This window comes from Microcaecilia unicolor, chromosome 10, assembly GCF_901765095.1.
Source record: "Microcaecilia unicolor chromosome 10, aMicUni1.1, whole genome shotgun sequence".
Classification (NCBI taxonomy): Eukaryota; Metazoa; Chordata; class Amphibia; order Gymnophiona; family Siphonopidae; genus Microcaecilia; species Microcaecilia unicolor.
The window spans coordinates 137,816,838-137,831,998 of record NC_044040.1 but is presented as its reverse complement, the minus strand read 5'-3'; the positions used below and the strand labels follow the sequence as shown (position 1 = coordinate 137,831,998).

The following is a 15,161-nucleotide window of genomic DNA, read 5'->3' as shown; positions in this document are numbered from 1 at the left end:
GTGAGCTGGGAGTATCGAAATGTAAGTATAGGCATCCTTTAAGCCCAGAGAGCATAGTCAATCGCTTTCCTGAGTCATGGGATGAAGGGTGCCCAGGGAAACCATCCTGAACTTTTCTCAGACTAGGTATTTGTTCAGGGCCCTCAGGTCTAGGATGGGATGCATCCCCCCCGTTTTCTTTTGCACAAGGAAGTACCTGGAATAGAATCCCAGCCCTTTTTCCCCTGGAGGAACGGGTTCGACCGCATTGGCCTTTAGAAGGGGGGAGAGTTCCTCTGCAAGTACCTGCTTGTGCTGGGAGCTGAAGGACTGAGCTCCCGGAGGGCAATTTGGAGGCTTGGATACCGGATTGAGAGTGTATCCTAACCGGACTATTTGAAGAAACCACCTGTCGGAAGTTATAAGAGGCCACCTTTGGTGAAAAAATATCAACCTCCCCCTCCAACAGGCAAGCCGGTCGGCACGGACACCTTTTCTGCTGCACTGGAGCCAGTCAAAAGCCCATCCCTTTCTTTTTGCTGGGGAGCCCTAGGGGCCTTAGGCGCACGGAGTTGACGGGAACGCACATGCTGGGGCTGGGACTGAGCCTGAACCGGCCGGCGAGAAGCATGAGTGTACCTACGCCTATTATAGGAACAGGGAGCACTCCTCCTCCCTCCAAAAAACCTCCTAGAAGAGGAAATGATAGGGGTCCGGCAGGAGAGAGAATCCATGGCGTCATGATGCTTTTTTATCTGATCGACCACATCCTCTACTTTTTCTCCAAAAAGATTATCCCCCCAGCAAGGAACATCCCCATTCACTGCTGGGTCTTCTGATCCTGGTCAGAGATACGCAGCCATGAGAGTCTGCTTGACCACCTGGTGAAAAGGTTCAGCAAGCTCCGGAGGAAGTGCTTCAACTAAACTAGACAGTTGCCTCACCGAGTTCCGCAAGTGGATGCGCGTGTAGAGCTGATACGTCTGGAACTTGGCGGTGAGCATAGCGGCCTGATATTTTCTCCTCCCAAAAGAATCCAAGGTCCTAGACTCTCTGCCTGGGGGCGCCGAGGCAAAGTCTCTAGTACTCTTGGCTCTTCTGAGAGCAGAGTCCACCACCATGGAATCGTGCGGAAGTTGGGCCTTCACCATTACAGGCTCTCCATGGACTCTGTACTGGGACTCGGATTTTCTGGGGCCAACTGGATTAGAAAGAAGGGCACGACCAATTTTGCATAAGCACTTCCCTCAGTGTATTATGCAAGGGGGCCGTAGCAACCTCAGCAGGCGGAGAAACAAGAACTCGAGCATCTCGGCTCTGGGCTCATCCACAACCTCCATAGGGAATGGAATGTCCTTAGACATTTCCCTAACAAAAGATGAAAAAGAGAGGCTTACAGTCTATTAGATTGTAAGCTCTTTGAGCAGGGACTGTCTTTCTTCTATGTTTGTGCAGCGCTGCATACACCTTGTAGCGCTATAGAAATGCTAAATAGTAGTAGTAGTAGTAGTAGGAGACATTCTACTCTCAACTGGCGGAGTAGGATCAGAGGGAACCCCACATGACTTTACCTCCGAAAAGTATCTAGAGTCTTCCTACCCTTCCCATGAGTGCTCCTTATCGGTGTTGGACAAAAGCTCCCTAACAGCAGTCCGAACCCGAGCCTGTTTCGACGTCGAAGATTGACAACCTCGTGGGGGGTGTCGAGAAGTCGACCCCTGCCTAGACTTCGGTGAAGCTTCCTCCACCGACATCGAGGGGGAATCGACCCGGGTGGCAAGCGGCACCGAGGACGGGGGACCTCCTCACAGGCGATGGCCCAGATGGCGCTTTTGCAGTCAATACGGAAGGTGCAAGCACCCCCGACACTGAGGCAGATTGGCGTCGCAACCCTTCCAGGAGCTCTGGAAGAAAGGCCCAGATGCGCTTGTCGAGAGCTTCCATCGGGAAAGGCTGGGGGGCCAGTGGAGGAGTTGGCTGCAGAACCTAAGGGGGATCGAGAGTCGGTACCAGGCTGCCAGATGACCGACGCTTCTCAGGTGCCAACTCCCTCGGCTCCCCGGAGCTCTCAGTACCGTGCACGGAAGGAGATTGATGACGGTGCTTCTTCGCCTTTGCTCGACGTCCGTCATCGAGACTCCTCGGTACCGAAGAGGAGGACGTGGAATCCTCACGCCTCCTCAGGCCCGGGTCCAACGAAGGTTGGTCCCGGGGAGCCTGCATAGCAGTAGGCCTCGAGACAGGTGGAGACCCGCTCGATGCCTCGCTGCTCCTAGCGCGTTGTGGTCTTTCGGCAGCCATTACCTGAACTCCCAATGTCCATGCTTCCCTCGACATCGCCATTGATGCCGCCAACCTCGGTACTGATGTCTATGCCATAGACTGGTGGGTTGTGTCCATCTACCAGCAGGTGGAGATAGAGAGCAATCTTTTGCCTCTCTATATGTGGTCATGTGCTACCAGGAAATCCTCAGTATGGTCAATATTAAAGCTCCATCCACAGGAATCATCAAACATAGAGAATTACACCCACAAAGGGACACTCCGCCACCCAACCACCGCTGAAGCGGGGGGGCACCCACACCCGCCGACGCGGTGGGAACTAGCATGTCCTGCTACCGCAACCGCGGGAGGAGCTGGCTTAACCCATCACCGCCAAAGCGAGAGGGAAACAAAGCTACCCTACAACCGCACGAAGCGGGAGGGAGCACTGGCATAATTTAGTTATGAATCCAACCACCGTCGAAACAGGGGGAAAGAAGCAGCAGCTCACTGTAACAGAAAATCGTCTCAACTCCAGGGAAATCCAAATGGAAGAACTTGAACTCGAAGTCCTCCTGAACAGGAACTGAAGTCTAAACTTAAACCTGAAATATAACTGAATTAGAACAAACAGTACAGATATCTGGCAGGGACTATGGATTGGATCTGCTATGGATTAATGGAAAGAAAATTATCAGGTATGATACATAATTTTACCTTCCATCATCAAGCAGATCAATCCATAGACTGGTGGGATGTACCCAAGCAGTACTCACCCAGGGCGGGACATGGAAATCCCAGAACGCAACTCTGAAGCTCCAAACTGGGCTTCGACCCGTGCTGCCACGTCCAAGCGATAATGCCGTGAGAAGGTATGAGCCGACGCCCAAGTCGCCGATCTGCAAATCTCCTCCAAGGAAACGGACCTGGACTCTGCCATCGAAGCTGCCTGTGCTCTAGTAGAATGAGTCTTCAGCTGGATAGGCGGCACCTTCCCTGCGGCCACATAAGCCGCCGCAATCGTTTCCTTGACCCAACGTGCCACGGTAGGTTTAGATGCCTGCAGACCCCTACGGGGCCCGTGAACTGCACGAACAGGTGATCCGACTTTCAGAAATCGTTGGTCACTTCCAAGTATCTGATGATAACTCGTCTAACATCCAGGCATCTGAGTGCACGATACTCCTCTGGATAATCCTCCCTACGGAAGGAGGGTAGACAAAGCTGCTGATTCACATGGAAGTGAGAAACAATCTTGGGCAGGAAGGCAGGCACTGGGCGAATAGACACTCCTGCCTCCGTGAACCGCAGGAATGGCTCTCTACACGAGAGCACCTGGAGCTCGGAAACCCTCCTGGCTGAAGCGATTGCCACCAAAAAGACCGCTTTCAACGTCAGGTCCTTCAGAGACAGCCGCGATAATGGCTCAAAGGGCGGCTTCTGCAAGGCCCGCAGCACCAGATTGAGATTCCACCTAGGCACTATCGAGTGCAGAGGAGGGCGTAGGCGATTAACCCCTTTGAGAAAACGCACCACATCTGGCTGAGAAGCCAGGGAAGCACCCTTCAGGCGACTCCTGAAGCAAGGTAGAGCCGCTACCTGGACCTTAAGAGAGCTGAGCGACAGGCCTTTCTCCAGACTTTCTTGCAGGAACGCTAACACTGAAGCAATTGGCGCCATGAAGGGCGACAGGGATCCTGCCTCGCACCATGATACAAAGGTACGCCATACCCTGGCGTACGTAGTAGAGCATTTCCGTGCTCTCTGCATAGTGGCGATCACCTTGTCCGAGAAGCCCTTCTTCTTCAACTGCTTCCGCTCAAGAGCCAGGCCTTAAGACCAAAGGGGGAGGGATCCTCCATCACCACGGGACCCTGATGTAAGAGGCCCCGCTCCGCTGGAAGCTGCAGAGGACTGTCTACGGAAACCCGGATCAGGTCCGCATACCAAGGGCGTCTGGGCCAGTCTGGACCCACCAGGCCTGGGTGTTTCGCCACCCGGCCGAGAACGCTGCCCAGCATAGGACAAGGCGGGAACACGTAGAGAAACTCCTGTACTGGCCACTGCTGGAGAAGAGCATCGACCCCCAGAGATCGAGGGTCCCGTCCTTTGCTGAAGAACTGCGGCACTTGGCAATTGGCTGAGGTCGCCATCAGATCCAAGGTCGGCATGCCCCAGCGCTTCGTGATCTCCAAGAACACCCAAGCAGACAGTTGCCACTCTCCGGGATCCAAGGTATGGCGACTGAGAAAGTCCGCCTCAACATTCAGGACTCCCGCAATGTGAGCTGCCGACAGCTGATCCAGATTCGCCTCCCTGGCTAGGGGGGCGCTCCTGGTACCTCCCTGGCGATTGACATAGGCCAGGGCCGTGGCACTGTCTGACAGGATTCGAACTGGCCTCAGTATCAGTACCTGAAGAAACGCTTGAAGCGCCAACCGAATGGCCCGAAGTTCCAAGAGGTTGATGGACCACTTTGCCTCCGCCGGCGACCATATCCACCAGTCTATGGATTGATCTGCTTGATGATATGGAAGGTAAAATTATGTATCATACTCAACAAAGCCTAAGTAAATAGGCGTGGAGACCAATCCAGAGCTGCTGCGTGTGACCACATACCTGCTAGATAGAGAGAATACTGAGGATTTCCTGGTAGCACATGACCACATATAGAGAGGCAAAAGATTGCTCTCTATCTCCACCTGCTGGTAGATGGACACAACCCAGCAGTCTATGGATTGATCTGCTTGATGATATGGAAGCGCAGTACGTTCGGTCCGCACGACGGCACGTTCTGGAGAGTTCTTTTTGTTTTCAAAGTTCCAGACTCCTAGGTCGTCGCGGACGACGACCCATACGTAAGAATATTGAGCCTGCTTGTACTTGGAGAATATATTCTTCTGACTTTTCCTATTCTGCACCTTCTCCATTAATCACTCCAGACTTGCTTTGATGAGGTCACAAAATGGAAGGTAGCCCACCAACTAGTGCTCAATACTGACAAAAGAATAGTTGTTGATTCTTAGGCTCCCAAACCCGTTGCTCCTATTTCACTTTTCGGAACAAACATTACCCCAGTCACCAGCTTTCGTTACCTGAGAATCATTCGGGATTCTGCGCATTCATTTCTTCCCCAAATCTCTCAACTATCCAAGAGTTAATTTTTTTCTCTTTCGCCAATTATGCACTGTTCGTCATGATACCAACCACTTTCATGCCTTTCTTCTCTTGTTTTTCACATCTAGACGATTACTGTAATGTGGTATATGCTGGCTTATCCCACTTTTCCATGAAAAAATTACAATCCCTCCAGAACGTTGCGATCAAATTACTCTGCTGTGCCCGACGTTCAGCCATATAGCTTCTTTACTCAAACAATACCACCATTCTATCAACAATCATCAACTTGTTCTGCCCAGCCCTAAAAATTCACACTATGAATTTACCTGAAATTATGCACTTTACTTTCTCTTTCCCACTACTTGGAACTCTCTTCCCATTCATCTTTGCAGTGACTTTTCTTTTTTTTTTTTTTTTTTTTCATTTCTCACTAGGAAGTCTTCTAAAGTAAATTTGAATGCGCTCCTTTTCCAGAAGGCTTTCGGTGACATGGGATGATGGACTTACTAGCAAGGAATTTTGTTTCTTATAATATTCTCTCAGCTTTGCTATCCTTCCTTATGCTATGAGTGATTATCTTTCCTATTATTTTATGGCATTCCTTTTCTTTTCTGTCCAAATTATAGTAAATATGTAAAACGCTCTGCTCTGCCTAGGCAGCTAGAGTGGTATAACAGGTTATAATAAACATAAAATAAACAAAACAAACAGGCGAAAGCTTGGTTCCTGTCAAGCCATCAAGATTCATGGTGCCAGTGTTCTAACAAGACCCTCTGAAAACCTTGGACAGTCCTTCTAGCACTTTACTCTGAGTAGTGACTGCATCTTCTGAAGGTCTGTTCCTTCCTTTCCTGGATATCCATGGTTTGTCTCCCTTCTGTGGTCTTAACTGCCCTGAGTGCACCAAGCCTCCCTGCCAGCATTCCAGGGCTCAGCATTTTAAGTGGCTCTGTGGGGAGTGGTAACTTTTTAAATGCTCTATCACAGCAAGTGTACCCCCAGGCAATTTAAGTACCTTTTTCTACAGGAGATGAGCATTCTATGTGCAGAAAAAGGTGCTTATAAAATTGTCCAGCTAGTTGCATGTAAAAGTATGTGCAGGCACATTTTTGCCCATAATAAGTGTAAATAAATAAAAATTAAAAAATATATACATACATATCAGGATGGAAATTTTCCAAGGCCTTTACCCAAGCAAATGTCTATTTTATCAAGTAAACAGGCTGCTTGAAAATTGTCCATTACACATGGAAATCAACAATGAATGTATTTTTATCCATGAGTCAGGTAATAGGGTAGCTTGCAGAGCTTCGCTCTGTCAGAACTATCCTATATAATAATTTCCAACTCCAACGTTCTGAAGCTGACTCCTGTGGCACTGAAGGGTTCGTAGTGTCCATGTGGTTCGTAGGGTTCGTCGAGGGCTGAACACTAAGAGGGAAGAGGATGCAGCATAGTTGCCAGGCAAAGCAAAGCAACGTCACAAACATGAGGGTGTCGTCGTCCCTCCCTTCCAGTTCCAGGCCCCCTCCCTCCCATGTGTAAAAGTCATCTTCACTTACCAAGTCAGGGTTACGGTGGCCGGCAGCAGCGGTAAAAAGTGTGCAGGCTCTGCCCTTCTCTCTCTCTCAGCTGTGGTCCCGCCATTGCAGAAACAGGAAATGAGGGCGGGACCACAGCTGAGAGAGAGAGAAGGGCAGAGCCTGCATGCCTTTTACTGCTACTGGTGGCCGCCGTAACCCCAACGAGGTAAGTCAAGATGACTTTTAAACTTCGTAGGGAGGGGGCCTGGAACTGGAAGGCAGAGAGGGAGGAAGGGAGGGACGACGACCCTGAAACTAGAGGGAGGGAGGGGGGGATGAGCCTGAAACTAAGAGGGAGGGAGGGGGGGACGAGCCTGAAACTAAGAGGGAGGGAGGGGGACGACGACCCTGAAACTAAGAGGGAGAAGAGGAGGGAGGGGGGAGGGAGGGGGGATGACCCTGGAACTGGGAGGGAGGGAGGGGAGGATGACCACCCTGAAACTCAGAGGGAGGGGGGGAGGGGAGGATGACCACCCTGGAACTGGGAGGGAGGGAGGGGAGGATGACCACCCTGAAACTCAGAGGGAGGGGGGGAGGGGAGGATGACCACCCTGGAACTGGGAGGGAGGGAGGGGAGGATGACCACCCTGAAACTCAGAGGGAGGGGGGGAGGGGGGATGACCCTGGAACTGGGAGGGAGGGAGGGGAGGATGACCACCCTGAAACTCAGAGGGAGGGGGGGAGGGGAGGATGACCACCCTGGAACTGGGAGGGAGGGAGGGACGACCACCCTGGAACTCGGAGGGAGGGAGGGAGGGACGACCATCCTGGAACTCGGAGGGAAGGAGGGAGGGACGACCATCCTGGAACTCGGAGGGAAGGAGGGAGGGAGACCCTGGCACACACTTTCAATCACACACACACTCTCTCTCTCTCACAGACACACTCACACCCAGTCTCACTCTCTCTGTCACACACACACACACACATTCACTCTCTCTCTCTCTCACAGTCACTCTCTCAAACATACACACTCTGAGGAAAACCTTGCTAGCGGCAGTTTCATTTCTTTCAGAAACGGACCTTTTTTACTAGTATGCATATAATATATTCCATAAAAGAGTACCTGTAGAAAAAAAAAAGGTGCAAATCTCTGATGGTACATTTTTCCTAGGCTACTTTGAAAAGAAAGGTACATGGTAATAAGGAGCCTTGTATTCAATAGCAGCAGTACTTGCTAAGAACATATCTGATAAATGGTTCCATCTTCAGCTACAATATAGGCCTTAAAGAATTTTATCATTTGCTGTCAAACCATTTAACAGTAACCAAAGGAACCAGGTTCCTTCCATTGCTTGGGAAGCCTGTATGACAACAACCAAGGGTTCCAGGTTCAATCTACATCAAGAGCCATTATAGAAGTAACCAGGTGGTCTGGATTCAGGGCCCAGCAGAGAGTTTAAAGTCATTGTAGGGCTGCATTTTCATTAAAATTTTAATCACAAGTAATGGTATGTTATCCCTCTCCCCGCTCTGCAGCTCCTTATGACTCTGGGCAAGTCACTTAACCCTCCAATGCTCTGAGTCACAAGGAGCTGCAGTGGGAGGGGGGAAAACCCCACGCCTTGAATCATGTGATTAATCGCAATTACAAATTTTAATTCAAATGCAGCCCTAAAAAATTAAAGAACAAAACATTTATGGAAAGATAACAAATACAAAATAGAAATTGAAAAATTACAAATTTGAGAATCTAAAACAGCATGCAGAACAGCTATAAACAGCCTTGCAGTTTTCACAGCTCACTTCAGAAAAGCAAGCCTAGACTTCATTTGTTTTTCAGAGCTAAGAATAAAATCTATATTTCTACAACAGGGAGTGTGTTTCTATACCTTTGGAATCTTTTTGCCAGGATCAGGGATCACTAAAGAAGGAATCATATCTGTTATCTGGAGCCCAGTCACCTGCTCCAGCGATGTGTAGCCATGAAGTCGAGCAAACATGAGATCACAGGATGTAATTTCCCCCTTTAAAGAAATGCAAATCATAAACAGTTAGTTTCATGTTTAAGCTCTATATAAATCCTACTGTACACAGCAACATACAAACAAAGAACATGTTGGTACTAATCAATCCTTTTAGAAGCTTCAGAGACTTAGAACTCAGTAGGCATCAACTACAAATTATAAATCTTCACCATGTAAGCAGTCCCCCATATATGTATATGCCACAGTTTTATAAACAACTGATATATATGTCTGTATGCATTCCCCAATGTGACAGCACACTTTTGAGCAATTATATTTCTATAATAGCCCTCTCTCTTGTAACATCAAATTTGTTTCTATGGCAGCAATATACATATTTCATAAAAGGCACAGTGTTTGCCAAGATTTTATAAAATATTTACATAGATTCACATGGGCAGACTTAGGGGAATCACATGAGTCAATGAGCTGCTAGGACTTGTTCCTTTAACGGTCCAAGAGCCTCCTCTTAAACCATTAAAGCTTAGATGAAACACATTAGTAACTACTCAAAAGTAGTACATTTCTATTCTGATCTAGCTTGATGCCATTATCTCACTCGTGGGCCAATGATTAGAAGCAAACGCAGGCGCTAGAGGCTGTTAGCGCCATACTACCGCGGCATGATCAGAGACCCCGAGTGCATGAAACAATGTGCTTGCGGGCTCTGAACGCAACTAGCATGCAAAACAGGGCTCTTAGCGCAAGTAGCATGCAAATACATGGTAAACCTATTCATCCCCAAGCGACCATTGGGGATGAACAGATTGGCTCACTGGCCACAGCAAATGCTAAGCCAGCTTGGAGCTGGCATTGGGGTTTGAAGACCATTGGGGAGAAATGGTGAGCCCTGTCCAGCATGCTAGCTGACCCCCACTGCAACATAAAGCAACAGCCCCCCGCAGAAACCCCAACCCGATCCCCCCCCCCCCCCAGCGACAGGGGGCTGGAGGTCCGGCGGAACTCCAGTTCCACCGACCCTCCCCTCTCCCCCAGGTTCAGGGGGACTTGAGATCCGGTGGGTCTCCAGCACCCCAACCCCCTCCAGCATCCCTCACATATCCCTGGTGGCCCAGTGGGCCGCAGGACAATCACCCCACCCGGTGGTCTAGCGGCCCTTCCACATGGTGTGAAGCCATTTTCCAGGAGGCGCCAATGGAAAAGGAGGGAGGCCACCTCCCTCCTCCAACTGCAGGTATGGGGATGGGAAAGGGCCGCTAGACCACCAGGTTGGGGGGGTATTACCTGCAGCCCACTGGGCCACCAGGGACATCGGAGGGATGCTGGGGGTGGTGGTTAGAGGGGGCTGGAGACCGGAGGTCCACCGGACTTCCAGCCCCCATTTTGCTTGGCTCGGCTGGAGGTAGTTGGGGTCTGGTAGTCCCATGGACCTCCAAGTCCCTGTGTTTGACAGGTCTGGGATTTTGACAGCCCAGACCTGTCAAACAAGTGCGGGAGTATTGTGCCTAAGCACGCTCCTGCACTTCTACCCCATGATCAGAGAGAATTGTGTGCTTAAACTTGCATGCAATCATCTCTGATCATAGGTGAGGTAAAGCCTTGCGCTATTCCAGCACTGTTTTTAGAGCGCTGTTTGGAACAGTGTTGGGCTTTTGATCATCTGCCTATCAATCCACAGCAAGACATAAAACAGCACTAGAGACTAAGGGCCCTGTTTACTAAGCAGCATTATAAGCATGTTAATGTTTTTAACGCGCATAGGGTATGATACATACCTGTAGCAGTTGTTCTCCGAGGACAGCAGGCTGATTGTTCTCACGACTGGGTTGACGTCCGCGGCAGCCCCCACCAACCGGAAGAAGCTTCGCGGGACGGTCGGCACGCAGGGCACGCCCACCGCGCATGCGCGGCCGTCTTCCCGCCCGTGCGCGACCGCTCCCGCCAGTTGAATGACTAGCAAAAGATGAAACACACAACTCCAAAGGGGAGGAGGGAGGGTAGGTGAGAACAATCAGCCTGCTGTCCTCGGAGAACAACTGCTACAGGTATGTATCATACCCTTTCTCCGAGGACAAGCAGGCTGCTTGTTCTCACGACTGGGGTATCCCTAGCTCTCAGGCTCACTCAAAACAAGAACCCAGGTCAATTGAACCTCGCAACGGCGAGGGAACAACAGAAATTGACCTACGAAGAACAACTAACTGAGAGTGCAGCCTGACCAGAATAAATTCGGGTCCTGGAGGGTGGAGTTGGATTTACACCCCAAACAGATTCTGCAGCACCGACTGCCCGAACCGACTGTCGCGTCGGGTATCCTGCTGGAGGCAGTAATGAGATGTGAATGTGTGGACAGATGACCACGTCGCAGCCTTGCAGATCTCTTCAATAGTGGCTGACTTCAAGTGGGCCACCGACGCTGCCATGGCTCTGACACTATGAGCCGTGACATGACCCTCAAGAGTCAGCCCAGCCTGGGCGTAAGTGAAGGAAATGCAGTCTGCTAGCCAATTGGAGATGGTGCGTTTCCCGACAGCGACCCCTAGCCTGTTAGGGTCGAAAGAAATAAACAATTGGGCGGACTGTCTGTTGGGCTGTGTCCGCTCCAAGTAGAAGGCCAATGCTCTCTTGCAGTCCAATGTGTGCAACTGACGTTCAGCAGGGCGGGTATGCGGCCTGGGGAAGAATGTTGGCAAGACAATTGACTGGTTAAGATGGAACTCCGACACCACCTTCGGCAGGAACTTTGGGTGGGTGCGGAGCACTACTCTGTTGTGATGAAATTTGGTATATGGAGCATGAGCTACCAGGGCTTGAAGCTCACTGACCCTACGAGCTGAAGTAACTGCCACCAAGAAAATGACCTTCCAGGTCAAGTACTTCAGATGGCAGGTATTCAGTGGCTCAAAAGGAGGTTTCATCAGCTGGGTGAGGACGACGTTGAGATCCCATGACACAGTAGGAGGCTTGATAGAGGGCTTTGACAAAAGCAAACCTCTCATGAATCGAACGACTAAAGGCTCTCCAGAGATGGCTTTACCTTCCACACGATAATGGTAAGCACTAATCGCACTAAGGTGATTCCTTACTGAGTTGGTCTTGAGGCCAGACTCTGATAAGTGCAGAAGGTATTCAAGCAGGTTCTGTGCAGGGCAAGAACGAGGTTCTAGGGCCTTGCTCTCACACCAAACGACAAACCTCCTCCACTTGAAAAAGTAACTCTTTTTAGTGGAATCCTTCCTAGAGGCAAGCAAGACCCGGGAGACACCCTCAGACAGACCCAACGCAGCGAAGTCTACGCCCTCAACATCCAGGCCGTGAGAGCCAGGGATTGAAGGTTGGGGTGCAGCAACGCTCCGTCGTTCTGCGAAATGAGAGTCGGAAAACACTCCAATCTCCACGGTTCTTCGGAGGACAACTCCAGAAGAAGAGGGAACCAGATCTGACGGGGCCAAAAGGGCGCTATCAGAATCATGGTGCCGCGGTCTTGCTTGAGCTTCAGTAAGGTCTTCCCCACCAAAGGTATGGGAGGATAAGCATACAGGAGGCCGGTCCCCCAATGAAGGAGAAAGGCATCTGACGCTAGCCTGCCGTGTGTCTGAAGCCTGGAACAGAACAGAGGCAGCTTGTGGTTGGTCTGAGAGGCGGAAAAGATCCACCGAGGGGGTGCCCCACTCTCGGAAGATCTTGCGTACCACTCTGGAATGGAGCGACCACTCGTGCGGTTGCATGACTCTGCTCAGTCTGTCGGCCAGACTGTTGTTTACGCCTGCCAGGTACGTGGCTTGGAGAAGCATGCCGAAGCGACACGCCCAACGCCACATACCGACGGCTTCCTGACACAGGGGGCGAGATCCGGTGCCCCCCTGCTTGTTGACGTAATACATTGCAACCTGATTGTCTGTCCGAATTTGGATAATTTGGCAGGACAGCCGATCTCTGAAAGCCTTCAGTGCGTTCCAGATCGCTCGGAGCTCCAGGAGGTTGATCTGCAGATCCTTTTCCTGGAGGAACCACAGACCCTGGGTGTGAAGCCCATCGACATGGGCTCCCCACCCCAGGCGGGATGCATCCGTCGTCAGCACTTTCGTGGGCTGCGGAATTTGGAATGGACGTCCCAGGGTCAAATTGGTCCGTATGGTCCACCAGAGCAGTGAAGTGCGGCAACTGGTGGAGAGGCGGATGACATCCTCTAGATTCCCGGTGGCTTGGAACCACTGGGAAGCTAGGGTCCATTGAGCAGATCTCATGTGAAGGCGAGCCATGGGAGTCACATGAACTGTGGAGGCCATATGACCCAGAAGTCTCAACATCTGCCGAGCTGTGATCTGCTGAGACGCTCTGGTCTGCGAAGCCAGGGCCAAGAGATTGGTGGCCCTCGCTTCGGGAAGGTAGGCCTGAACCGTCTGGGAATTCAGCAGCGCTCCTATGAATTCCAGAGACTGAGTTGGCTGGAGATGGGACTTTGGGTAATTATCACAAACCCCAGCAGCTCCAGAAGTTGAATAGTGCACTGCATGGACCGGAGGGCTCCTGCCTTCGAGGTGTTCTTGACCAGCCAATCGTCGAGATATGGGAACACGTGCACTCCCAGCTTGCGTAGGTAGGCCGCTACCACCACGAGGCACTTTGTAAACACTCGTGGGGCAGAGGCGAGCCCAAAGGGCAGCACACAATACTGAAAGTGCCGTGCGCCCAGGCGGAATCTGAGATACTGTCTGTGAGCTGGCAGTATCGGGATGTGAGTGTATGCGTCCTTTAAATCCAGGGAACATAGCCAATCGTTTTTCTGAATCATTGGCAGAAGGGTGCCCAAGGAAAGCATCCTGAACTTTTCTTTGACCAGGAATTTGTTCAGGCCTCTCAGGTCTAGGATGGGACGCATCCCCCCTGTTTTCTTTTCCACAAGGAAGTACCTGGAATAGAATCCCTGCCCTTCCTGCCCGGGTGGTACGGGCTCGACCGCATTGGCGCTGAGAAGGGCGGAGAGTTCCTCTGCAAGTACCTGCTTGTGATGGGAGCTGAAAGACTGAGCTCCCGGAGGACAATTTGGAGGCAGGGAGGTCAAATTCAGGGCGTATCCGCCACCGCACTATTTGGAGAACCCACTGGTCGGAGGTTATGAGAGGCCACCTTTGGTGAAAGAATTTTAACCTCCCTCCGACCGGCAGGTCGTCCGGTACGGACACTTGTAGGGCGGCTATGTTCCCGTGGATCCAGTCAAAAGCCCGTCCCCGGCTTTTGCTGTGGAGGCGCAGGGGGCTGCTTAGGCGCACGCTGTTGACGGGAACGAGCGCGCTGGGGCTGTCCCTGTGCCTGACGAGGCCTTCGGGCCGGCTGGTTGTACCTACGCTTCGCAAAAGAATAGGGTGCAGCCTGCCGAGCCCGGAGAAAAACGCCCGCCCGCGGGGGCGGGTGCTGAAGGCGCCCGGTGGGAGAGCTTGTCGAGAGCGGTTTCCCGCTGATGCAGTTGGTCAACCATCTGCTCGACCTTCTCGCCAAAAATATTATCCCCCCGGCAAGGGACGTCAGCCAGTCTCTGCTGGGTGCGGTTGTCCAGGTCAGAGGCACGCAGCCATGAGAGCCTGCGCATCACTATACCTTGGGCCGCAGCACGAGATGCCACGTCACAGGTGTCAAAAATCCCCCTGGACAGGAACTTTCTGCACGCCTTCAGCTGCCTGACCACCTCCTGATATGGCCTGGACTGCTCCGGCGGGAGCTTATCGACCAGGTCCGCCAGCTGTTGCACATTGGTCCGCATGTGGATGCTCATATAGAGCAGGTAGGATTGGATGCGGGTCACGAGCATGGAGGATTGGTAGGCCTTCCTCCCAAATGAGTCCAGAGTGCGAGACTCCCGCCCCGGGGGCGCCGAGGCGGTATCCCTCGAACTCCGTGCCCTCTTGAGAGCAGAATCCACGACCGCTGAGTCATGGGGCAACTGGGGCCGCATGAGCTCTGGGTCAGAGTGGATCCTGTACTGGGACTCTGCTTTCTTGGGAATGGTGGGGTTAGTTAGTGGTCGCACCCAGTTCCGAAGCAGCGTCTCCTTCAGGACATTGTGCAGCCGGTACCGTGGAGGACTCTCTAGGTGGTGATGGATAGTCGAGGACCTCGAGCATCTCGGCCCTCGGCTCTTCCACAGAGACCACGGGAAAGGGAATGCTTATAGACATATCCCGCACAAAGGAGGCAAAGGAGAGACTCTCAGGAGGTGAGAGCTTCCTCTCCGGTGACGGCGTGGGGTCCGAGGGAAGGCCCGTAGACTCCTCTGAGGAGAAATATCTCG

At 51.7% G+C, this 15,161-nt stretch overlaps 1 protein-coding gene across 3 annotated transcripts in view; it reads right to left on the bottom strand.

Annotated features, from left to right (window-relative positions):
• PASK (PAS domain containing serine/threonine kinase) overlaps positions 1–15,161 on the bottom strand; it is a 719,075-nt gene that overhangs the window by 423,812 nt on the left and 280,102 nt on the right. For all 3 annotated transcript variants that reach the window (XM_030215835.1, XM_030215838.1, XM_030215836.1), the window contains one exon: positions 8,777–8,911. In XM_030215835.1, the coding sequence (XP_030071695.1) occupies positions 8,777–8,911 (135 nt within the window). The remainder of the gene's footprint in view (positions 1–8,776; positions 8,912–15,161) is intronic.